The 24,693-nt window shown below is 34.4% G+C and overlaps 4 protein-coding genes and 1 long non-coding RNA gene across 8 annotated transcripts; 2 read left to right on the forward strand and 3 right to left on the reverse strand.

Annotated features, from left to right (window-relative positions):
- Positions 1-10: 10 nt before the first annotated feature.
- On the reverse strand, positions 11-10,929 carry LOC659110 (glutathione hydrolase 1 proenzyme). Of its 2 annotated transcripts, none has more exons than XM_008198416.3 (6): positions 10,748-10,929; positions 6,411-6,983; positions 6,165-6,365; positions 689-1,123; positions 285-636; positions 11-239 (listed from the first exon to the last, which is right to left on the reverse strand). In XM_008198416.3, exons 1-6 carry the CDS (start codon positions 10,846-10,848, stop codon positions 81-83), a joined length of 1,821 nt encoding a protein of 606 aa, XP_008196638.1. In that variant the 5' UTR covers positions 10,849-10,929; the 3' UTR covers positions 11-80. The 2 variants fall into 2 exon arrangements, with proteins under 2 accessions (XP_008196638.1, XP_970535.2); XM_965442.5 differs by lacking the exon at positions 10,748-10,929 and adding an exon at positions 7,028-7,297.
- Positions 7,324-9,770, forward strand: LOC107398444 (uncharacterized). Its single transcript, XR_001575300.2, has 3 exons — positions 7,324-8,313; positions 8,507-8,700; positions 8,761-9,770. It is a non-coding gene; the product is annotated as an uncharacterized LOC107398444 (long non-coding RNA).
- LOC103313912 (uncharacterized) lies at positions 10,923-11,859 on the reverse strand. The gene is made up of 4 exons (XM_015982507.2): positions 11,704-11,859; positions 11,404-11,503; positions 11,211-11,355; positions 10,923-11,160 (listed from the first exon to the last, which is right to left on the reverse strand). Exons 1-4 carry the CDS (start codon positions 11,776-11,778, stop codon positions 11,013-11,015), a joined length of 468 nt encoding a protein of 155 aa, XP_015837993.1. The 5' UTR covers positions 11,779-11,859; the 3' UTR covers positions 10,923-11,012.
- A 51-nt stretch (positions 11,860-11,910) lies between these two features.
- geminin lies at positions 11,911-12,751 on the reverse strand. Its single transcript, XM_965304.4, has 4 exons — positions 12,571-12,751; positions 12,400-12,506; positions 12,100-12,349; positions 11,911-12,051 (listed from the first exon to the last, which is right to left on the reverse strand). The coding sequence occupies exons 1-4, from the start codon at positions 12,607-12,609 to the stop codon at positions 11,983-11,985; spliced, it is 465 nt and encodes a 154-aa protein (XP_970397.1). The 5' UTR covers positions 12,610-12,751; the 3' UTR covers positions 11,911-11,982.
- Positions 12,752-12,894: 143 nt separating this feature from the next.
- On the forward strand, positions 12,895-24,611 carry LOC658889 (probable ATP-dependent DNA helicase HFM1). Of its 3 annotated transcripts, none has more exons than XM_064357635.1 (17): positions 12,895-13,143; positions 14,773-14,888; positions 14,935-15,051; positions 15,103-15,383; positions 15,429-15,713; positions 15,763-16,194; positions 18,761-18,989; positions 19,043-19,185; positions 20,926-21,110; positions 21,163-21,260; positions 21,315-21,759; positions 21,814-21,914; positions 21,969-22,123; positions 22,169-22,375; positions 22,423-22,473; positions 22,525-22,724; positions 22,771-24,611. In XM_064357635.1, exons 1-17 carry the CDS (start codon positions 13,049-13,051, stop codon positions 24,230-24,232), a joined length of 4,602 nt encoding a protein of 1,533 aa, XP_064213705.1. In that variant the 5' UTR covers positions 12,895-13,048; the 3' UTR covers positions 24,233-24,611. The 3 variants fall into 3 exon arrangements, with proteins under 3 accessions (XP_064213705.1, XP_064213707.1, XP_064213706.1); XM_064357637.1 differs by having other exon boundaries at positions 22,783-24,611; XM_064357636.1 differs by having other exon boundaries at positions 22,178-22,375.
- Positions 24,612-24,693: the final 82 nt, after the last annotated feature.

Genomic DNA, 24,693 nt, shown 5'->3' on the forward strand with positions numbered 1-24,693 from the left:
AACACCCAAATTACGAATCAGTGGTTTTATTTGCAAATAAATTAAATTTCCATAATAAATAAACCTAACTATCTCCACCATCAAACTATAACTTCGTCGCCCGTCCTCCGCACATCACTCGCCGTCGCCACATCGCCCCCTTTCCGGGAGATGGCCGTCACCGCCGAAAACCCCGACCCCGGCTCAGCTATCGTATACTCATGCCCAATTTTATGCAACGCTTCCACAAAATCTCTCGTCTGAAACAAAATATTAACCACCAACCCACTCCCACTTCAACTAACTTCATTAAACGCATTCTCGAACTCAATCTCCATCGGGAACAACTGATGGTGAATCCGCTTCTCCTGCACTGCTGCTCCGATCGGAGCCCCAAACCACAAATGCTTGACGGCGATCTGCGCCACCGAGGTCGTGATTTTGGTCCCTCCTGCGGCCCCTATCACGAGCTCAACCCCGCCATCCCCCACGACAATCGAGGGCACCATGGAGGACAACGGGCGCTTCCCGGGCTCGATGTAGTTGGCTTCGGACGGCGGCACGTTGAAGCTGTTGTTCATGTTGGGGGAGGAGAAGTCGTCCATTTCGTTGTTGAGGATGATTCCGGTGCTTTCGGACATGAAACCGGCGCCGAAACTGCAACCAGGTGGTAATCAGACCATGAGATATGGGTCTGTTGTCACATTACTATAAATTGATGGTGCTTGTGACGGAGACTGCGTCCCCATTGGGGGCCAGGACGCAGATATGGGCGGTACCATGGTCCTCGGGTTGGACCGTCTTAGCGCCGTAGTACGACGGGTCTTGGGAGGTGGTACCGTCGTGGATTTTTTGCCGAATTTCGGAGGCATAATCCGGCGAAATGAGCTTTTTGACCAAGTCTGTGACATTGGCAAAGTTGCTGTCGGTGATGTCACCGAGTTCTGTCCTTTTGCCGTAGCCGAATTTGAAGCTTTCGACGATTCGTTGCCAGTTTGTGACGGACAAGGGTTGCGAATTGTCCAAGTAATTGTTAAGGAGGTTCATTATGAAACTAAGGATCACACCAGAGCCGGGCAAAGGTGCCGTGTAAAGCGTCTGGTTGTTGGGCATTTGAACCACGATGGGTTCTTGCCATTTAACCCTATAAATAATAAAGTAGTACCAAACGATCAAAAAAATCAAGAAGGCGTACTATTTGAGAACGTATGTTGCGTTATTAGTTCAGCTGTCACAAAAATATTATAAACTGACGTTATTCGGAAGTAAAATTACCGTTGGGGGCGCCACTGAGCTAGGTCGAAAACAGTAACCATAAATGGCGGGAAAATGTTTATTCGGATATTTTGTGCGTTGTACGAATTTTGGGGCTTCACAATTATTACATTGCCTATGCGGAATGATTATTGCATCTTTGATGCAAGAAACTTATGTTGACAAATGAGAGATGACGAGGAAAACACGAATAACGAATGACTGTTTGGTTCATTTTCTTTATTGGAAAATTATTACAAAGACATTGAAAAGCCTACCTTTTGGCATAATTTACGTTTAAATGTATCAGCAGTTGTTAATCTTTATTGTAGTTTTGTAGATTTACCGCAGCATTTCATGATTTTTTCAGTGGAAAATTCTAACCTAAAATTCATAACACTTCACTAATTTATTGGTTTCTTGAGCCAAACTTTGTGTTCGCTGTGATCCATTACTTATAATCTTTAATTAGACAACTGTTTGATAACACTTTGTAATCAAAATTTAAATATTTTTCACTTTTTATCCACTTTCAAGTTCCAACAATAAACACTTTTATACCACGAAAAACTACAGAACCAAAGTTAACGCTAGTATTTACCACCACGTACTTTTAAAGTAATTCTTTCTATTGTAAGTAATTAACATTATACACGCAAAATTGTTGAACAATTCATTAAATGTCAGTTAAATGTGGCATTACGAAAATTTCTTTACTGTTTTCGACATAGTTCAAAAGTCATCACCAGAGGGCGTCTAGTTAATTTTATTTCCGAATTATATCTAAGAGTAAATCGTTTTTATTCCTACATGATCTTAACACATGCAAAACTTATTGAAAAAACTTCCAGCTTAACAATAATTTGCTTAATTTTTTTGACAGATTTTCGTTGTCATTCGGCTTGCGTTCCGCAGACATACGTTGTTTAATTTCTATGCTTACTTGATAGAAGGACTTTTTGATCGCTTTGCATTTTGGCTATGCGTTCAAACTTGAAAAAATTAAAAGTAAAAAAATTTTGGCATGTGGCTAATTCTTCTAGTGATAATTTTGACCTAATATATCTTTTACAAAATGTCTTAGATTACATAAAAAATACCTTTGAGATTGCATTTTTTACACTTTCAAATGTTGTTTGCAGTTTACAGTGTAAAAAATAACGGCACAATATTCAGTAATCTTATCCAAGTGTAAGCGAAAGACAGTATAGTCAGCCAAAATGAAAATGACGGGTCAGGTTCTCACTTAAACGTCTATAAATTCACAAAATAAGTCTTCTTTTCTTGGGCGTTTAAACTCGTTTTAGAGCCAGAATTTAAGTCAACAATTTAAATGCAAAAGTATGTTATGTTACTTTTTTTTGCAAAATTTCGTTAGAAAACACTGAATACCATATATTTAGCCTTTTTCGAATTCTGTTGAAAACTGCTTTTTTTTCAAAAAAATATATTTAAAACTGGATGAAAAATCACCGAATTAAATCTAAATCGATCTTATCTTCTTAAGTCGAGATTAATTTATTTTGCAAGAACTTCTAAAAATTTCAAAATTTCAAAAACTGATGTTGGTTTCTCTGGAATTAAGTTGAAAACTACATAATTTTTGCTTTTTTGAGTATTTATCACGACGGAAGTATGTGCATAATTTTATTCAAACCAAGCTAAAAATTCAAGCTTTGTAATTTTTGCAATTTTTGAGTGTTTAACACACATTACTGCTTTTTCCCAAAACGGTGGGAAAAACTCACCTAATTTGGTATTAATTTTCTTATTTCAGTCTTTTTGTACCGGAAACTAATTTATTTTGGAAGATCTTCTCAGAAAAGACGTCTCAAAAACAAAAACAAAAAATAAAGCTGATGTTACTTTGTCTATTTTTCTCGTTGTGAGCGATATTTTGTCAAGGATATGCTAAAAATTGTCAAAATTTGTTCGTAAGCAATTTATTTAATATTTTCATTATTTTGCAAAAATTGTGAAGAATAAGCCAAAAAATTGTCGGTCAAAGAATATTAATAATTATAATTTTTAATTTTTTCATTAATTCGAAATGGTATTCCAAACAAAAAACACAATTTGTGAATTGTTTTATTGTAACTAACAAAAAAATCCTCAATCGTTTAAAAGGATAGTAAATAAAATGACTCAAAATTACTTTACGATCTCTGATGATTTATGAGAGAGGTTACTTGTGGTTAAGGGATCTAGTAGGTGTTCGTCTATGGACGCGTCATTTTCATTTTGGGTGACTGTACGTAGATGTTGCACGTAAGCTCACGTTTTTGGGCAACAGATACTTTATTTTTTAAAGGTACATACTGGGAGCAGTTAAAATGGCTGATATAATTTCCAAATTACGTTACAAAATGTCCGTAAAGTTTTGTAAAGGAAAACTGTACTTCTGAAAATATCTCAGAATTAGGAAATCTCAAGGACTTTTTTCTTGTTTTTTAGAAAATATTGAAAATGGTCTTTTCAGTCGCCACTTAACACGCACTTGATAAGCCATTAGATATTTGTTATGCTAGACATGAATTAAAAACAATTTTTGACGTAAAATCCGATAAAAAACTATCTCTCCGAGCATCTGTCTAAAAAAACTAATGTTTCTTTCAATAGAATGGATAAATGGCGTATTTAGTAGGAAGAATTAAAAAAGTAGGTAGTAGTCCCTCTTATAATCAAAGGGATTTGCACTGATACATTTTTTTCTTAAATATTATAAATTATCTTCAGTTGTACTTAGGTAATGTTTTCAAATAACGTTTATAATTTTTACCTAGAGTTTGTTATTTTTTTACCTAACAACTAATATTTTTACCTAGAATTTAATTTTTTCCCAAAAATTACTGGTAAATGTTAAGTAAACTAATTGAAATTGGAAAACTTTTGGTTTTTATAATCGTCAAAATAAGCAATTGAAAGTGTAGAGTAAAGTGCACAGTTTTGGATAGTTAAGTAAAAATATCAACTGAAAAAATCATTACGGCCTTCAAAATAAAGATATAAATAATTTTTTTCCTCGTATTTCTTATAGATAAGTTGAGGAAATAATTTTAGACTTTGCAGAACTCGTGTTTTCTCTTATTAGTTTTCTTTTTTTCTCTTATCGTGCGATATATTTTCGATGAGATAGCAAATGGTACCCTTGCCTTTTGTATCTTTCCCTTTCTTTCAGGAGTTTTTGGACAGACTAAGTAATTGTCTATTGGCTTTATTATTTCATTCTGAAGGCATCCTTCATTTTCTAGGTCAGGTCAGGTCAGGTACTTTATTTTTTGAACCCATGCTATTTTCTTGATCAAGCTAGGTCAGGTCAGGTCAAGTCCTTCAGTTCCTAAACTTAGTTTCTTGGCAGGTCAGATCTTTCATTTCTAAACCAATACTATTTTTCTGATCAGGTCAGGTCAAGTCAGGTCCTTCGTTTTCTAAATTATTGCTATTTTTTGGTCAACTCAGGACTTTTATTTTCTTAATCAATGCTATTTTCTTGGTAAAGTTAGGTCAGGTCAGGTTATTCATTTTCTAAGCTAATGCTATTTTTATGATCAGGTCAGGTCAGGTCCTTTATTTTCTAAACCAATATTGTTTTCCTGGTCAGGTCAGGTCAGGTCAGGTACTTCGTTTACTAAATCAATGCAATTTTCTTGGTCAGGTCAGGTTGTTTATTTTCCAAACCAATGCTATTTTCTTAGCCAGGTCAAGATATTTATTTTCTAAACCAATGACATTTTCTTGGCCAAGTTAGGTCAGGTCAGGTCCAATGCTATTTTTAGTCAGGTCAGGATATTTTCTTATTTTCTATACCAATCACATTTTCTTGGTCAAGTTAGGTCAGGTCAGGTCCTTCTTTTCTAAGCCAATGCTATTCTCTTGGTCAAGTTAGGTCAAGTCAGGTCCTTTATTTTCCAAACCAATACTATTTTCTTGGTCAGGTCAGGTCAAGTCTTTCAGTTTCTAAACTTATTTTCTTGGCAGGTCAGATTGTTTATTTTCTAAACCAATACTATTTTTCTGATCAGGTCAGGTCCTTCATTTTCTAAATTAATGCATTTTTTTTGATCAGGTCAGGTCTTTTATCTTCTAAATCAATACTATTTTTTGGCCAGGTCAGGACCTTCATTTTCTTAACCAATGCTATTTTCTTGGTCAAGTTAGGTCAGGTCAGGTCCTTCATTTTCTAAACCAATGCTATTTTTGTGATCAGATCATGTCAGGTCCTTTATTTTCTAAACCAATGCTATTTTTTTGGTCAGGTCAGGTCAGGTCATTCATTTACTACAACAATGCAATTTTTTTGGTCAGGTCAGGTCTTTTATTTTCCAAATCAATGACATTTTTTTGGTCAAGTTAGATCAGGTCAAGTCCTTCATTATCTAAACCAATGCTATTTTCTTGGACGTTAGGCATAACTGTGTTCGCAAAAAGAAAACAAAATTCGGCACAATAAAATGAGCATAAGAGTTTGAAAATTGTCCACAGGCAAAATATTTTTTATAGTTATTGGTCTGCTCGCCGTCAGTGTAACCAAATTCAAATAAAAATACATAAAATAGCAAGATACAAACTTACCTTCGGCCTAAGAGTTGTTGAAGAGTTCGAAAAAAGTAATAATGTACCAGATATAATAGTTCTTGTGATTATCACTTACGTTTAGATAATAAACACTTTATATCACTTGGTGTTACTACAGATTGTATGGCATGTGGACCAAACTACGCCATTCCAGAGAAACACAACAGAAAAAATAGTTTGCACTTTATATCATCATAACAATAAAAATTCAAGAGACCTTAATTATCCCTGTTTAAAATATTAATAATGCTATGGGTTCCGCAATGTGAGTCCCTCTAGGTACATAAAGACAAAACGTCCGCAGGTATAAAAATGTGCAGACAGATATTTAGTCGCTTATTATAATCCAAACTTACTTGTAGTTTTTCATATCCTCCACCGTGATAATCCCACCTTTGTTCCGTATATCCTCAACAAACCCCTTCGTCAAAGTACCGTCATACAAAGCATCGGCCCCAAAACTCTTCATCAGTTCCAAACTTTTGGCCAACCGTGGCCTCTTAACCACTTGTCCCTTCTTATAGGTGCGATTAGTGCTCGGATCGATAAAAGTCTCACTGAAAAAACCCCTTGATTGGCGAAACTCCCCTCAACCACCTTACGCCATCACAGGATCCTTCTTGAAGCTTTCCAACTGACTCGCATACAACTTCTCCAAATACTCCGTCACCAGGACCCCACTTTCGCACAAATCTATGGTAGGCTGCACCAAATCGGCCCACGCCACCTTGCCCCCATACCTGTGGTAGGCCTCCCAGTAGCCCCTCAACTCCCCGGGCACCGCCACCGCAAGCCCCCCTTTCGTCGACAGCGAGCTGTTCCCATCGAACATGTCTTTGGAGGCCGCCAGCGGGGCAACCTCCCGCGCATTCAGCGAGTACGCCGTGCGGTTCTCGGCGAAGTAGACCGTCATCAGGAAGCCCCCGCCCAGCCCCATGCTCTGGGGCATGGAGACGCCCTCGCAGAACAAAGCTGCGATGGCGGCGTCCACCGCCGAGCCCCCTTTCGCGAGGATGGCGGCGCCGATGTGGGCGCACGTGTGCCCGTTGGTGACCACAGCCCCCTTGCCGCTCGACTCGCCCTTAACCAGGAAATACACAATAGTGCCGAGGATTGCCAGGATGATGGCGGCGGTCAAAGCGATGACGAAGTACTTGACGGTGGGTTTTCTGAAGCTGGAAAAAGCGGAATAATTGGGAATAATTGTTAGGCGACTTACGAAATAATCATTGCGGTTATCAGGCGGTAATAGTGAAATAAACACGGTAGTAAAAATAGTTTGATTAAATTAATTCGTACGACGCAACACTTTTCCGCGACGAATCCGGCGGACAAACTGAGGCTCTTACCGCTCTTGAGCGTAATTAAAATGATAATAATTTGAGGTAATGATAATAATTAAATGCCGCGAGATAACTTCAAGTGCGTTTTATTTAATCGGATTATTTGAATCGAGATAATTTTCGAGATTTTATTAAATTAGTCGGTTGTCGTTACAGGACGGAGAAAGTTACTAACACAAATTTTGCAATTTTTACTTCCTGTCACACCGCTTTGCCACGTCCTTGGAACGCTGTAATAATAATTAATTTTCACTCACGAATCAAATGTTATTAAGCAATTACTGAATTTGTTTATGGTCCATTCATTAATGCGCATTTAACCTCGTCAGTGATGATTTTTTTTGTGAATTGTTGGAAATAGTGCAAGTCAGTTATCACAACAATCGCAATGTTATCAGTTGGGTTTTATCATTGATTTGCATGTCTAGTCGAGTAACTAATTCTTGGGGAAATAATTCGCCGCTTGTGGAAAAATGTGTTAGTGATAGCAGAAGGACATTCACTTGATGTATTTATGGCTTGTTATATCACAGAGAAAAATAACAATGGGTTTTATTGTTTTATTTTGTTTGTTATTTTTTTCGCGGCGATTATTGGTTCATAAATGGGATTACCGATGTGGGTTTATTTGCTTTTCCTAATGTTTTTGTAATTTGAAATAAATGGGTTTGGGGAAAACAGCGGGGGTACTTAAGTACTGGCACATCTGGTCATCTCAAGCCGGATATTGGGCACAATAGAACACATGTTGCCTTTATCTTTCTATTTTCTTAAAATAGGACCATTGGAATGCAAACGGCATTTAAAAGTGATTTATCTTGTATCAGATGATCTTGCAAAAATTAATTCTTGTGAAAGGGGCGTTCAAGATATAATCTGAACAATGATAGATAATAAATGGAATTAATTAATTGGTTTAAAATTGACTGAAACTGAATATCGCATATCAGTTTATGCGAGACAAAGATGAAAAATTAGGCGAAAACTTCAATTAAATTCGAGTTTAGTTTATCGAAGCGTGAAGTAAGAGCTGTTAAAAGCATCGAAAAAAAACTGTGTTTAGATATTCTCATTATTTATAAAAAATAGTTAATAAATAGTAATATTCGGTCGGATATTTATTATAAGGGACTGGATTTTTAGGACAAAAAACAAAAATTAGGTATGTATTAAAATCTGGTAATTTTGGAAAAATAAAGGAAAAATAAAAACACAATTTTTATTGCAATAAATTCCATTACAAAAACAAACAACACAAACTACGTGAACTCACAGAATGGAAATATTTACTAAAATCAGGCATCTCTGCATTACATATTAATATTTTTTCATTAAATTAACATTTTAATTTTCAGAATGTTTTGTATAGTTTGTCACTACCTAAGTTTTCCACAACTCCCGGAGTACATTTTACAAGAATTTACACTTTCTTGACGAGTTAAATTGGTTTAGTAAGTGACAGGTCTACTAATTTTGTTATGTCATTACTAAAGAAAGAGTGAGAAAAAAATATTCTGAATAAAAGACCAATACACAAGAGACTGAAAAGGTAAAAAAATAAAAACTGGTATAAAAAAAATTAAAAAACAGTGAGATTAAAATTTTGTAGGTCTAAGTGATTGAAAGAGTGGTATATTAAAACTGAAATTATAAGACAGTGAAGCAACGAAAAATTGAAAAATTTAGGAAATAGGTAAATGCGAAAAATGCATGGAAAATTAAGAAACTAAAATGGTGAAATACTGAGAATAAACTTAAAAATTGTGTAACTGAAACAATAAAAAACTATGAGATTGAAAGGCTGGAAGTCTAGGAGGATTGTTAAAAGTTGAATAACGTGAAAAAGTTAAATGGAACACCCTATTTTTGTTTTATGCCTTTGAAAGATTATTAAATTGTCTATGTGAAAACATAAGTCATAAATTTATTATGCTACTTTGGTACGTTTTTGAAAAAATCTTGCGAAACAATTAAGTTTTCCTGAAAAATTTGCGAAATGTTTGAGTTTGAACACGAACTAATTGCGAGAATCAATTTTCTTCGAAAACAAATCGATCACAATTTATCGACGATTTTTTAAACCACGTGTAATAGCAAATTTGAACGTTCTTAGAGAAAACAATGAAATTCCAGATGGATTGGGCGACATTTACAAAATAATCAAACAATAACTTTTTGCTCAGTATTAATCGCCTTATGATTGGTCTGTTTTACACTTGGGAGTGCATTCTCCCTCCCCGATATCCAATGACAAATGCTTCAATCGTCTTGCAATTTTTTGTGCAGCAGATAATCAAGAAGGAGGTGATTTCTTTATTTTTATTGGCCAAATTATTCACTTCGGGAACAAATAAAACACGAGCAAACAGGTTTTAGGGTCGGTCTTTCACACAACGGGATTTCGCCTTAGATGCGAATAAAATGGTCGATCCTGTTTAGTTTTTTAAACATTTTGTTTTATTTTTATTATTACACAAAAACTACAAATCCTAGAAAAGTATCAATTGGAAAATCTACACCATCGGATTGGAAAAAATAATAATTACAATTATAACAATTAAAATCAATAAATTTTTAAAATCAAAATTAACAATTGGCCAAGCAATTTTCATATTTTTACGCAAGTTCTACGAATAATTTTTTTACTCCAAAATCAAGGTTGATACAAAAATTGTTTATAATTAAATAACAATTTATTATGGAATTAGAGTATTCATATTTTCAAAAAATAAAAGTTCAAACAGTGACAAAAGAACTTTACCGCTGAGAAACTAAAAACACAAAAAATCAAACAATATTGAGATTAAAATTCTGAGGAACTAAGCGACTGAAAAACTGAGAAACTAAAAAAACTGTCGAAATGGAAAAGAGGAATATCTACGTCTAATAAATTAAAACATTAGATTCTAAATAAAAAATCAATACACAAAAAAAAGCATAAAAAAATTTAAAAACTGGAATACAAAAAAACTAAAAAAACAGTAAGAAAACTTCTATAGATCTAAGTGACCGAAAATGTCAAAATAGCTGAAAAAACCTGAAATAGTAAAAGCTTGAGTAATAAAGAAAACTTTAGATGTAAAATAAAATCGATTAAATTGAAAATATTAATAAGAAATTGAAAAAAAAACTTATTTTAAATTAGGAAGGTTAAACGCAACTGTAGATGATTAAAACTCGTTATTAAAACAATCAATTTAGGAATTGAGGAAAAATAAAAAGGGAGTCAAATACTTTTGTTTTTATGAAAACAAATTTATTTCGAGTTTTAAGAAAACCCCTTAAAAATTGCGTATTAGGAAAGTTATCTGAAATCCGCTCTGTATTTATTATTTATCGTAAGTTCCAAATATTTTTTTTATTTTTGTTGGAGAGCTGCTCTCAGATGTTTTAGTAGATTTACAATTTTTTTTAATTCGATCGACGCTCTTTCTCATGCTGCGAATACAAGCGCGCTTTTTTAATCGAGATTAAAAAAAATTAAAAAATATATGAAAAATAAAAAACAGTATTTAAAAAAAATCATTTTGTAACGAGTTTTAATAGGCGCAATTAACTGAGAACTTGAAAACAATTTGAGTTCTGCAAATACATACCATTGACACACTATAAATTGCCGCCGACTTCCTTTATCTTTATCGAGGTTTTCATATTGTTTGAAAATCATGAGTTTTGGGGGAAACACGTCGAAACACATGTACTGAAATATTGGAGACAATAATTATGGCATTGTGAACTTGTTGTCAAACTAGTTGTCATTTATCAAAGAAATCAAACACAGGAAACATTTATTTTTGAAAATTAGTGACATTTTTCATTTTCAAATAAATCAAACGCCCGGCTTTTAGGCAACCAACAATATTATTTCTTATTTTCGCCATTAATTAACCCAGAAATGGTGAAATCGCCAATGTAGCAGAAGCGCTTCAAGGCGGCCACTTCGTCAGAAGTTGCCGATCTAATGCTCACAGCGGTTAAAGTGTTGACACCAGTCATGTAACCAACACATCTGGAAAAATTGGTCCAAAAAAAAACACTTTTGAAGAAATTTAATAATACCGTAACATTTGGCCCACACGTATCACGCTTTCGTCAATATTGTAGTTCGAGTAGTAGGTAGCTTGCAATATGGGGCCTTTTTTGTCCTTCAAGAGAATGGTTTTGTGGCAGTTAAGCTCACCCTCTTGCAACGAAAGCACATACGCTAAAATTATTTTGTTTGCATATCTGGGGTGATGGTTAGTGTAATTACCAATGACTTCGAAGTAGCAAGGATGTTTGAATATTCTGTTCCATGCTAATACGCGCTCAACGGTCCCGGTGAAAAAATACGTCTGTTCAGGAGCAGGGGTCTAAAACGCAATGTTGGTTGCATAACCACCCAAATTTTTATACAACTCAAAAATTGCAATTTCAGGAAAAATGACTATTGTTGGTACAATTTAACATTAAAGTTATGTTTTTACACCTGGATTCATTAAAAAAATAAACTCTAGTTCTTGTTGAAGTTATGCAAATTACTATTTCACCAATAATTATGGTAATTACTTACAGAACGGCCTGGATTTTCGTCTAGTGGAACGTTTTGCGTACTCTCTGACACTGCACTTGTATTAAAAGAATTCATTGTTGATTTACAAAAAAATGATTTGAAATTTCACCTGTTCTGAGACGCAACAAATGTTTGGTGATTTTTGCTTTTTCAACTAAAGACGCCACCAGCCTGATTTGGCCCACTATGATGAAATAACAAAACAACTCTGTTTTATAAAAAGTTTATTTGTTAATCTTAAAATTAGCGACAATTAAAAAAGAAAAAAACGGTAATATTTCAATTGGTTTCTTCAGTCGCCTCTTCGGCAACTTCAGTCGTGTCAGCGTCCCCATCACACAACATTTCCTGTACAAAAAATTAACAAAATGCTTCAAATTATTACAACCAACAAACCTGAAGGACTTCTACTAAGTGTCTGGACTCGTCCAACATGTCCTTGCAAATCTTATTCTCCTCCTGAAGGGCCTCAACAGCCTGCCTGAGCCTCTCATTCTCCTCAAAACTCTCATTGAGGAGTTGCTCCCGCTTTTCTGCAAGTCGCTTCCAGTAATCAGGACTGGGCTCTTCCGAAGTCAAATCTTCGGCAGTAATCGTGCTCTCACCCGTTTGCACCGCCTTGTCTTCCAGAATTTTGTGGCGAACACTGGAAATGCCCCCATTAAAAAACATTTTATGCGTGATTTAATTACGTACAATGAGGTTTTTTCTTTGTCGCCAAGGATCCTACCGGCCAGGTTCTCCTTGTTGGTGGCCGCTTGTTGCAAGACTTTGAGCGTTTTCCGCGTATTTTTCACGTTTTCCTGAAAATTTTCGGTTATAAACAAGGCTGACATAACCTCAGTTTTGTAACTCCCAATAACTCACTTTTTGCTCCTGCGAGTCGATTTTAATACCGGTCTTCATGGCCCCAGTGTGTAAAAAACACAATTAAATGGAAAATTGGGCGATTTTACAACGTTTTTCCTAAATTTTCAATCGCCGAAATAGGAAAACGAACATCGATCGTGCGCGGTCGGGCAAATTCGGTTTGCCCAAGCGCAGAAATTCGCCCGAAATGAGGCGAATTCACCGAATTCAAACTTAATTTATGTTCCAGTAATTAAATTTACCAATTTTAGGTACAATCTGGCTAGGTTTTAACTTTTTTAATTATTTGGAAAGGTATTTACAAGTTTTAACTAGCTGGATCAAAGTGGGTAATGCACCAGTTTGCCAACAATACAAAAAAAAAGAGACGCGTCAGATTCTAGTGGTGTGAGTGTTTGTGTTTAATTATTGGAAAAATCAACAAATTGGGATTGTTTTAACTATTTGGCGTAAACTGTGACTTGCTGGGGCAAAAATGTTTGCCCGAAATTCGGTTTTTGGAAATAATTTTGAGATTTTGAGAGAAAATCTTAGAGACCCTGCTAGGCCAAACTTTGACAGCGAGAAGTGGTAGGTTTATCTTATTTTTGCCAAAAAAGTGATAAAAACCACTTGATTAGAATTTATTAATATCCTAATTCCTTTAATTTCTTTTAAGTGAATTTAATCACGTGGTGTAGAAAAGCTGTGACGTCATAAGTGTGACGTCAGAAAACATCCCTTTTGATACCATACAGGGTTAGTCAAAAGTATGGAACCAAGCGTTTTGTGCCTAAACTATTTATTTCACAAAGAAACTATTTAGTACATACTCAATTACTTTAAAAATGTGATCATTTTTCAAAAATAATTTTTTTGAATTTATTTTTAGTTTTTGAATTATTTAAAAAAAATTTATGGCACCCTACTACGGCGATTTTTTTGATGAGAGATTGAGCTTTAAAACTGGCTTCTATTGCAATAGTAGTGTATTTAAACCAGGGCTTTTTTTTAATAGATTATTGTAGTTGGTTTCCGACTTTTGAGCTCATTACAACGATTTTTCGAATTTGGCCGAAGTGATTGTTTACATGTATGTTTTTATATTCGATAATTTTTTTGCAAATAAAAGATATTTTGTTTAAAAACTAAATGCCGTATATAAATTATTTCTATATCTTCTGACGTCATCAGTGTTTTTAAAACTAGAACCTCTTTCATTTTTAACCCGTTTTGTCAAAACCTTCAAGTTTTGTCCATGTAATGTTAATACTGTCTTTTCTTCCTTTTTTCAACCTTACTTTTACATAATTTATAGTTTTCTCAAAGCTCAAAGCTCTAAATTTAAAAATAAATAATTTTTATAGTAAATAAGTGTACTTGCAATATTAGAGTCAGCTTTCTAGCAGACGAGACACTAATTGGAACAGCAACCCTTAATTTTTTTTTGTACTTTCGTTATCAGGAAGTGATCAACTGATCATAAATTAATAAAATATTTACAGTGGTTCTTAAAAGAGACGTGAACATTAATAAATGTTTTTTAATTGTTGTTTTTAAATGGAAACACCTTTAAATCCAAGAGCCAAAACGAACCACTATTTTAATATTTTTGTTTAATAAAAAGACTAAAGTTGAATTAAAGGCGTAGGTAGAGTTGCCTTTTCCTTATTCAAATTAATTGTTTTTTATCCTTATAGTTTTTATTTATTGTTGTGAATTTATTGATTTTATGACTTCTTAATTTACAAAAAATGTGTATCAATGATGAAGATAATTTACAGCACATTTTAATTGCATTCAAATTTTAATTCGAGAATAACTTGACATTATTGCCAGTGCATTTTAAATGGCAACTTAATGTCGATATAGTTTAATTCTGAATTAAATTTTAATTTCGCTTTTGGTAAACCGATCTTTTATCATTTTTAGAAGCCATGCTAATTTACATACACTTAAAAAAACTCATTTAACTGTTAATTATGTTAATTTTCAGCTTTAGTATGTTTTGTTAACATTTTAATTTCCAGCGTTCAGTGAAACATTTTTTTTCGTTTTGCTCTAAAGCGCATCAAATTCAAGAATAATTTAATTAACGGTTTAGAATATCTCTTAATGAGGTTCAATTGTTTTGATCGTAAGGATAATAATAAAAAACCTTGAGATCAAGCTGTTTAATAATTATTTAAAAATTAATTAATACTGAACAATACATTTTAGTCTTAATGATTTGCGACCTGTTGAAGAAATCCCTCAGCCTTACCAAGAAGTTTTCGCAGAATATCTCTGCTTCAATCCGATTCAGTCAAAACTAATCGACGATGCTTTTTACACAGGTGACTTAATTTAAAAAAATTGAACAAAAATAAATTGATTTTTTAGACCAATCAATAGTCGTGTCTGCACCGACTGGTTCAGGAAAAACGGCAATTTTCGAACTAGCAATAGTCCGACTTTTGATAGCTTCCGAGTCATCACAAAAATTTAAAATTGTCTACAGTACGTTTGATCCACATTTTGTGTTGCTTTCGCTTAATACACTCATTACAGTTTGTCCCATGAAAGCCCTATGTGAGGAGCGATTAGTAGATTGGAACAAAAAATTCTCAAATTTTGGCATAAACCCAATTTCAGTGACCGGCGATAGCGAAAATATCGACTTCCAAAGTCTCCGAAACTACAACCTTATAATCACAACCCCGGAAAAGTGGGACTGTCTCACACGCAAATGGCGCGAGAACCTCGACTTGGTTGAAATCGTAAAACTCTTCATGATTGACGAAGTTCATCTGCTCAATGAAGAGTGTCGTGGATCGACTCTCGAAACAATTGTATGACTTAATCCGACGAAACCTTTAATTGACTCGCATTTCAAGGTTTGCCGGATGAAAACCATCGAAGAATCGGTTAAAACGCACGATTTAAACCATAAAATCCGCTTCATTGCTGTTTCTGCAACCATCGCAAACATCGAGGATATCGCCGAGTGGAACAATGCCAAGTCTTTCAAATTCTCCGACGATTTTCGCCCAGTTAGGCTCAACAAAATCGTCTTAGGGTACTCAGAACCCCCGAAATCGACTCCCTTCAAGTTCGATTTGGCCCTAAACTACAAATTGCACTCCTTGATGATGCAATATTCGCACGGGAAGCCCACTCTTGTACCCACTCTCTAATTAAGTGAACCCTTCTGTTAACTCCCCTTTGTAGATTTTTTGCAGTACCCGGAAGATCGTGGAAATGACGGCCAGACACATAGTCCAACACTTGACAATCGGTCTAAAACCGGAGCAAAAGCAGCGCATTGTAGAAGTAGCATCGACAATTTCCGACGCTAAAGCCAAAGAAACCCTCATTCATGGTGTGGGGTACCACCATGCTGGTATGCTGCCGGAAACGAGACGTGCGATCGAAAACTTATTTCGCAACAATGAACTTCCGGTTTTGGTCACGACTAGCACACTAGCAATGGGTGTGAACCTCCCAGCCCATTTGGTCATAATTAAGTCAACGAAGTGTTACACCAGTGGCGGGTTCAGGGATTATACCGAAACGGCCCTTTTGCAAATGATCGGAAGGGCCGGTCGGCCCCAGTATGACACTGAAGCCACTGCCCTTATCCTAACCACATCAAGAGAGAAGGTAAGAGTTATGGTTTATTGCGAAAGCAGTGTACAAAAATGGTATAAATAAGCTTATCAAATATAATACAATCGGAAGATTCAGCCTTGCACAGGATGTCCATTTTGCGTGAAACTGATCCTGGGGACGTACCCATTCTGGTCACTGACGTACTCCACTGTCATTAATCTCCCATCTGGGAGGTAGACGTAGTACGACCCTGTGACCCTCCCGGTTATGTCCCCGACTTCGTTTTGGCCGAAGTATGTGTTCGTTGGAGGATTCTCAACTTTGTAGTTAAAATCGTACTGAAAGATGTATGTTCTGTGAAGTTGGGGTTACTCCAAAGGGGGGACTTACCGGCGCAGGGGCTTCATATCCTTGTTGGGGGGCCGCAAGACACGATGCAATTAAACAAACAGTAACAAATAATTTCATTTTTGTGATGGTCCAAAAACAGAAACAGACTGAGTGAGACTGGAACTGGTACGATTTTATATGAGACCCCCTCAAGCCGTCGTCAAGGTTGTGCTCCTCCAGAGGAAGATGCAACGGTCGGGTGTGATGGAATGTTCACACAGTTTTAGGAAACTGTTGTTCTCGTTTTAATTAAAAATCGAAAGTTGGAAATTGTTGGCCAAACTTTGCGACTATTGTTCCGTTTTTTGATAAGTGGCAGATACGCCCTTTATTCCTTGCCCAATTCGATTGAGTCATTATCGTAGGAAGATAATCCGATTGAGGATTCACATCAAGTAAAAATCCAAACATGTTACAAAACGAATGAATATTAATAATTAGATGCAACCATCATTCACACAGATGGGTAAGCCAATTATATGCATATTAGAAGAATTTGTGAGCAGTAGCATTCTCACGAATATGTAGGAAGGAATGACCATGTCAAATTTATTACACAACTATGCAAAAGGCTTGTCAAAGTCGCAATAATTGCGATGATTCAGTGGCGTAACACATCTTTCTTAACTGTTTTGACAGTACAAACAGTAAAATGGAATGAAAGGGTACTGCCACCAACAACAGCTTACAACTTATAGACCTACAAGCATTAAGAGAAGAATTGAACCGATATAAAAAACGAAAATTAGACCAAATCTCTGCCGGATTGGCAGGTTTGTTTAGAACAGGAAGGGATAATATTAAAACAAGTGGACTTACTTTATTGTATTAAAAAAAATAAGACTTCTTGCAGAAATATAATATAAATTACGACAAAATGTAAGCAAGATACAAAACATCGATCTTGTAGAAAGTTAAAGAGAGTTATATTAAAATGAAGATGGTACCCTGAGATATACAAAGTGAACCAAAGTAGTACCCAAAATTCATATCTTTGTTATGGGTCATTTTTTCAAGTATCTTCAAAAAGGTCGAAAAGAACTACATTTTGACATTATGGTCATTCGATTTTGAGTTTTGATATAATTTTTCATTCTTTTTTACTTTTTTGTTTGTTTTTTTACTTTTTTTATTTTCTTATTACTTTCCATAAATATAAAAGAGTATACTGTCACAAATAGTAATAAAAATGTGAGTTGTCATTAAAAAATTGCAACATAACTCAAAAACTAATGACTTCATAAAAATGTCACTGTGACACAATGGTGTCTAAATTTAACATTTAATATGCGAGTGAAAATTTTGGCTCACAAGTGCGCTTGCGCTCGAGTGGGCCACTTCTCACGAGCTTTATAATGGCATTTCGATCACGTGTGATATACGACATTTTTTCTTATCTTATCTTATTTTATCTTATACCATTGTACATTATACCATTGTTTTCGTTGAGAGAAATCAATGGTATAAGGTACCTAAAAGACTGCACCTGTAAAATACTAGTTATTTATTATACAAGACGATCAAGAGATTGTTTATGCACGAGTGAAAAGATTATGTTCAAGAGGAGATAAAGAATCTTTATCGTCGTGTATAATACTTTTTTGTCTATAACAGAACTTACTAAGTTTAAGAGAAAAAAGTTAATGTCAATCCGTTAATTCGAAATATCTACCATTGCTGTTATAGTGATATTTTGTCTTTTCGATAGAGTAGAAAGAAATAGTATAATATCTGTTATAGAAACAAAAATCAACGTGTTCGAGGATTTTTTTAACGACAAATAAAGATATGAATTTTGTGCGTTACTTTATTTGCTTCACTCTGTATTAAAATACCAATATCCCTAAATTTTCCGAGGAGTTTATTTATTAATGCAGTAATAGTTCGTAATGGTCTAAAAATAAAATAAAACAATTATCTGTTAAAAAAATCACACAGAATTTGCTAAAATACCTCGTGCTGTTTGAAATAAAGTAACTTGTTCGTAATTTACAGTTTTCGGCAAATAAGTAAAAAAATATTTAATCCTTTAATTGATATTTATTTAGCGGACCACCAGTTTGGACAAATCAGGAAATAAACAATCCCGAATATTTTTTTAAACAAAAACCGCCTTGCGTTAATGAATTACCGCCAATTATAATAATAAAGCGCTGAATAATTGTAACGCGTGTATAATAAATGTTGCATTGTGTGTGCTCCCCGAGCGTAACGTCGATTTTTTCAGGAGAAGTTTGAAAAAATGATCGGTGGTTTAGAACCCATCGAATCGAATTTGCACCGACATTTAATCGAGCATTTGAATGCTGAGGTGGTTTTGCAGACCATCACAGGCCTTGAAGTTGCACTACGTTGGCTTACTTCCACTTTTCTCTACATTCGAGCGAAGAAAAATCCGAGACATTACGGCCTACCACCGAGCTCGGATCCGGCTGCGGTAGACCGGAGGCTTCTAGGTGGAGTTACTGATGAGTTCCGGTGGGACACAATTGCATGTTTTTTATTCCAGAGATGTGTCAAATCGAGCTGAATAAATTAATTAAAGCGGGAATGTTAACAATAGATCAAGACGTTCTTCTCAAGGCGACTCCGGTTGGGGCGGCAATGGCTAAATATTACCTCGCCTTCGAAACTATGAAATTGTTTACACAGGTAAATAAATTTGAGAGAGAAAAAGAAAAAAGCCTAAGTCCAAAATGCTCAATATTCAGGACTACGGTGGACTATAAGTTAGGAGAGGAAACGAGATACAAAATCGGAGCATTTTCTGAACCTAATAAAATAATGCGGTAGAGGAAAAATGACAAATTAACTTTCCGATACTTGTAGTGAAATGAAACAAATCTGTTGCTTGAGCGTCTTTGGAATACAAAAATAACATAAAACTAATAAAAAAGCATATTGACATTTATTTCTAGTTATAACAAAATTCATTTACTAAAATTTGTGAATTTAATTAAAATTAAAAACAATCATTAACAGACTATGTATAATTGTACGAAAATTTCACTGTAGAAAAGAATTAGAAAAGATACTAAAATGATAATAACATAAAAAAATATCCATTTGATAACAACAAAACAATATAAATACAGAAGATATAAATGTAAAAGATAATATAATATAAATGTAAATAAAAGATAAACAACAACAGAATAACAACTATTTCATAACGATTTAAGTTTTAATTATTTTTTGAATATTTCCTAATTTTTTTTGATCAAATAAGAAAGTTAGTTGATTATTAAACCATCCAAAAATGCTTTGCCCTAAAGGAAAAACAGATCCAAAAACATATAACTCTTAGAACTTGAATTTTCTTAGTTATATCAAGCTGAAATGCCTAAAAAACTAAACTCCTATATTTCGTAAATCAAAATTCGAAGCTATGACCCTCAAAGTATATTAAATTTAATTTCGAAAATGTGAAATACCCTATCTAAACCCGAAAAAATCTGAAACTCTGAAACCTTTGTGGAAAAACTGAAATGAAAATAAATTTGTACTACTAGACGATCAAAAAATAAATAAAAAAAATTTAAAAAACAACGATTAAAAAATATAATCGCTTGCTGAAAAACATTAAAATAAATGTGTAAAACAGTCAATTTCAAACACAAAAATAAACAAATTAAGATTTGTTTAATACAATCGTAGATTGTATTTCAAGACTGAAGATACTTTCATGAAATCTTTATTGAAGTTTTTTTGTACTTACAGTAAAGACAATAAAGACTATCGTAAGCAGGATAACTGTTCATGTGATTTTTAATATGTTGTATTACATTATCCGGAATTTTGTTTACGACAATTTTTTCTTCTTTGGTCAGCTACAGTTCTTCGGTTGTCAAACATTTTCCAAGAACTTCGCATAGAAACCACTATTAATCGACAACGTATTAAGAAAAAATAATTTACTGAATTTCACTTTTTGCATATTAATTTGGAAATAAAGTTATGTACAATTATTGATCCTGAATGTAAATTTGGACTTGAATTTTTTCTCGGCCTTTGGCTGACAATGCTTTTTTGAACAGTTTAAGCAGAAAAAACGGCTTTCTGCAACTTGATTTCCAAAAATCGGTAAAAATTTGTTATTAAGGATGTGTATTTTTTTTTTGACAAAAATTACCACATGGTGTTTTTATTTATTTATTTTTTGTTGCTACCACAATATTATTTTTTTCAGTTTTTTTCTATGTCACCATTTATTTTATAAATAATTTGGACTTAATACTTTGTTACGCTGGATTCATCAGATTTTAAATCTGTAATTTTTGTAAATAATACCGTTTGCAAGATTTTAATTACTATTTATTTTTATTATTAATTTTTTGAAAAAAAATTGACTTAGGCTGTTTCGTTATTTTTATTTTTTTTCGGATAATTTAGATAAATGGAGGCGAAATTTTGCAACAAATCCTGCATTTGATCTCCAAGTGTTCTGAGTTCTCCGAAATGTATTTGCGAGTCAACGATAAAAAATGCCTGAATTTGTTAAACAAGTGCCGCAATAGACAAACAATAAGATTTCCACTGAACGGCAAAATCAAGACTTTGGACATGAAAATTAATTGGTATAATTCTAACACTGTGCTTGTTTTTCGTAACTTCGTAATTTTTTTCCAGTATTATTCAAGCAGTTTTGGGCTGTCTGGACATTTGTGACCACTCGATTCTCTCAGAAACGTTAAAAATCATGCGAAATGGCGAAAGAATCGTCAAATGTAAACAATTAAATAAATTAATTAAAGTTTTTGTCTCAGTGACGATTTTTCCAGGTTTGATTGAATACCTGGAATCGAAGGAAAAATGTTTCCAGGCATTGCTCAGCACAATTATTTTAGCAAAATGCTTTCATGTAAAACTATGGGAAAATTCGCCATTTGTTAGCAAACAATTGCCTGGAATTGGAAATGTGATGTCATCTCAATTGGTCAATGCCGGCAAAACCTCCTTTCAACTAATATCAGAGTGCGAAGCGCGAGAAATTGAATTATTAATTAACAAAAAACCACCAGCTGGTAACAAAATTCTGGAACAAATCCAGCATTTACCAAAATACGAAATGGAACTACAAGTGCACAGTAACACCCAAATAAAATTGGCGATTTCGCTAATGAATGCGCAAGATTTGGAAACTAAGTGCACCGTCAATCGAAATTCATTGATGTATCTTTTGGTTGGTGATTCTTCCAATAATATTTTGCTTTACGAAAAGTACAGGTAAGTGAAAAAAAATAATAAAAAAATAAAAACGAGTTATATTTTGTCGCTTAGTCACTCCTACTTTATTGAAAACCCGGACGTTGTCCGATTTGTGGATTTGCACGAAAAAAATCTGGACGTAATTGAAGCTCACTTCATTAGTGAGGATTGGGGTAATTTAACTGTTACTGTCCTAAATTTAAATAATAATTATTTGTTGAGTCTAGTGGGCATCGATTGTACCGCGAAATACGAAACGGCCCAAGTCGTTCGTAAACCCGAACCTAAAACTCTGAAAAAGAATACCGAAGATCCGACTTACATGCAAACTTTTATCGACATGTACATGAAGTGCAAAAAAAATATAGAGCCACCGAATCCGGTAAGTTTTTTGTTTATTTACAACTGAAATTTACACTTTTGAAAGGCAAAAAAGGCCAAAATTGAGACGAATGAAGATCGAAATGCGAACAAGATTATAATCCATAGTGACATAAGTTTAAACAATAATAACACAAGTGAGGAAAAAATCGTAAACAATTCAGTTTTTCGTCCTTCACCGGCACCTGAAGACAAAATTGAAAAGATTCCCGTTTTGGTTGCTTCAAGATATGATCTTTCGCCGTCACGTGACGTTAGTATTTGTAAGTTTGTAATTTTCTTATTTGAATTTAATTTCAGAAAAATGAATTGAACGTCAACAATGACTACCAAATTAGTTTAAAACCTGAAGTAAGTATTTTTATTTTGATACAATTACCGAAACTTTTTGTTAAATGACAGTGTGAAGATGCCAAATCTATCGTGAAAAAGTTTTACTACACCCCTAAAAAGTTGTCTCATAAAAAAGAATTTTCTTGGAACGAAAGTGAAGATAAACCTAAAAGTACCACTAAAATAACGTGGAGGTCGCCCTTGACATACTCTCCCTCGGTTAAATTCTCGCCGAAGATCGGTTATAACCGGCCGAATGAGAATGAATGGTATATTTTTTTAATATGTTTTTTTAAGTTTATTATTTTTTTAAAGCTTGTCAACTAGTCGAGCTTCATCGTCATCTACAAACCAAAATATTGAAACGATGTCAAACAAAACTCAAAAGTCGAATTTTGCAAATTCTCGAACTCCGGTTAAGTTAAATTCGTCGCAACAGAAGGTCGTGTTTCCATTGACTGATAAAGACTGTGCCAACTTATCAATGGAAGAGAACAGTAGACGAAATGATATTTTGGAGAAAGTTGGTGATTTTGCGTCCATTTCGCTCTTCGGTCTCGTATCACCAACCAAACGGCAAGAAAAATTTAGTCAAATTCAGACCCCGAATCAGTATTACAATCAACTATTGTCACAATCGGAAAAGACTGAAAGTACTCCCAAGAAAAACAAAATTTTTGAAAAACCCAAGTTGGTGGAAAATGTGGTTAAAGAAGTTTGCGACCGAAGCCGTTATTTTGAAAATGATTCTAACTTTTGTCTGACACCTCGTCGTAATAATGGGGCACGTAATTCAGAAAATTTGGAATATACAACAACAATGACCGAAAGTGGGGAAAAAAACAACACTGAAAATATGAACATATTTGAGGATCCTTTTAACGATTCCCTTGAGTCGGCTTTGATGAAATTCGATTGTGGTCCACCTTCGGAGCTAGAAAGTGATAAATCAAACAGTTTTGATAAAGAAGGTCTTTTTGAAAATGAGGCGAAGGAAGTGAGACATCCTTTTGATTGTCGAGAACCGTCCCCGCCTGAAATGCTAAGGAAAAATACAAACCAGATTTGTCGAAGTCGGTTCTTTCAACCAATGGCTGAGCCCAGTCATTATCAAAACCGTTCCGATGATAGTTTTCTGACACAAAAGTCACACCCTTACCCGTACCAAAGCCGTGCACCTGCACATATGTTTCCAATAAGTAATGGTCGAGGTTTTGAGACACCGAATGATTTTTACAAGATGATGTGTGAAGAGCGTCCTATTAATCGTCATTATGTGGATTTGGGTCAAAATCCTTATTTAAACATTTCACAAGATTTTCCCGACAGGAGGGAACACTACAACAGTCAGAGACACCTCTTTGATGGTACTCCTCGATGTTATCCCAGGGGGCATATGGATGATTGTGATGGTTATGCCTATATTAGACGAAACATGGATAGGGATTATGACCCCTTTGACTATAGGAATAATCCTCAGTACTATAAACCAGTACCTAATATCGATTTCTATGAGAGGTCACAAAGGAGTTTTGCCCGAAATCGGGAAAATATTCCCTTTCAGGATTTTGATCTTGATCGAAGTAATAGTTATTATGATGAAAGTCATTTACCTTTGTCTTATCCCGAATTGCCCAGTTCCCAGATGTCAAGACGAGAGTATTATATGCCGTCTAATTCATTTAACGATGTGTATAACAATAAGCAGTTGATAATGCAAAGATTCTTAAATTGTGTAGGTTCAGACCAAGAAAAAAGAGTGAATTATTTCCCTTAAAAAACAGCTTTCGAGTTACTTTTGTTACGGTTGTCGAATAAACGACATTTTGATAAAGGCGGCCATTTATTTACTAAAATTACGTTCGGCACATTATTTTATAAGAATATTAAACAGTTGGTTGCAAAAGTTGTGAATTTGGGATTTTTTAAATTTTTGTCAAAGTTTTGGTAAAAACTGAAAATACAGGTGTTTGCAATCGGTCTATATCTGAAATATAGTGAAATCTTCCGAATAACGGACACTTCTTTACAACGGACTTTGTTGTAGGAACGTAACAAAACCTACATTAAAATTTCCACCACCCATTACTGGACATCTCTCCACAACGGAGAATTAAAAATTCCCCAATTGGTGTCCGTTATTGAGAGGTTTTACTGTATTGGATAAATTATTGAGTTGCAAATAACATTCTAAGCGTTAAATTCATACTTTTTGAATAACGTATGAGTTCCGAAAAG

The sequence above is a fragment of the Tribolium castaneum genome, chromosome 6, assembly GCF_031307605.1.
Source record: "Tribolium castaneum strain GA2 chromosome 6, icTriCast1.1, whole genome shotgun sequence".
Taxonomy (NCBI): domain Eukaryota; kingdom Metazoa; phylum Arthropoda; class Insecta; order Coleoptera; family Tenebrionidae; genus Tribolium; species Tribolium castaneum.

Coding starts and splice junctions, on each gene's coding strand:
- LOC659110 (XM_008198416.3), bottom strand. CDS start 10,848: ATGTGTTTCGACGTGTTTCCCCCAAAACTCATGATTTTCAAACAATAT. Junction 6,984..10,747: donor CAATTTATAGTGTGTCAATG/GTATGTATTTGC, acceptor CGCTTTTTCCAG/CTTCAGAAAACCCACCGTCA. Junction 6,366..6,410: donor AAGAAGGATCCTGTGATGGC/GTAAGGTGGTTG, acceptor GGGTTTTTTCAG/TGAGACTTTTATCGATCCGA.
- LOC103313912 (XM_015982507.2), bottom strand. CDS start 11,778: ATGAATTCTTTTAATACAAGTGCAGTGTCAGAGAGTACGCAAAACGTT. Junction 11,504..11,703: donor ACGAAAATCCAGGCCGTTCT/GTAAGTAATTAC, acceptor ATTGCGTTTTAG/ACCCCTGCTCCTGAACAGAC. Junction 11,161..11,210: donor CGTGTGGGCCAAATGTTACG/GTATTATTAAAT, acceptor CAATTTTTCCAG/ATGTGTTGGTTACATGACTG.
- geminin (XM_965304.4), bottom strand. CDS start 12,609: ATGAAGACCGGTATTAAAATCGACTCGCAGGAGCAAAAA. Junction 12,507..12,570: donor TCGACTCGCAGGAGCAAAAA/GTGAGTTATTGG, acceptor GAAAATTTTCAG/GAAAACGTGAAAAATACGCG. Junction 12,052..12,099: donor ACTTAGTAGAAGTCCTTCAG/GTTTGTTGGTTG, acceptor TTTTTTGTACAG/GAAATGTTGTGTGATGGGGA.
- LOC658889 (XM_064357635.1), top strand. CDS start 13,049: ATGTTTGCCCGAAATTCGGTTTTTGGAAATAATTTTGAGATTTTGAGA. Junction 18,990..19,042: donor GGTAGACCGGAGGCTTCTAG/GTGGAGTTACTG, acceptor TTTTTATTCCAG/AGATGTGTCAAATCGAGCTG. Junction 21,111..21,162: donor TTGGACATGAAAATTAATTG/GTATAATTCTAA, acceptor ATTTTTTTCCAG/TATTATTCAAGCAGTTTTGG.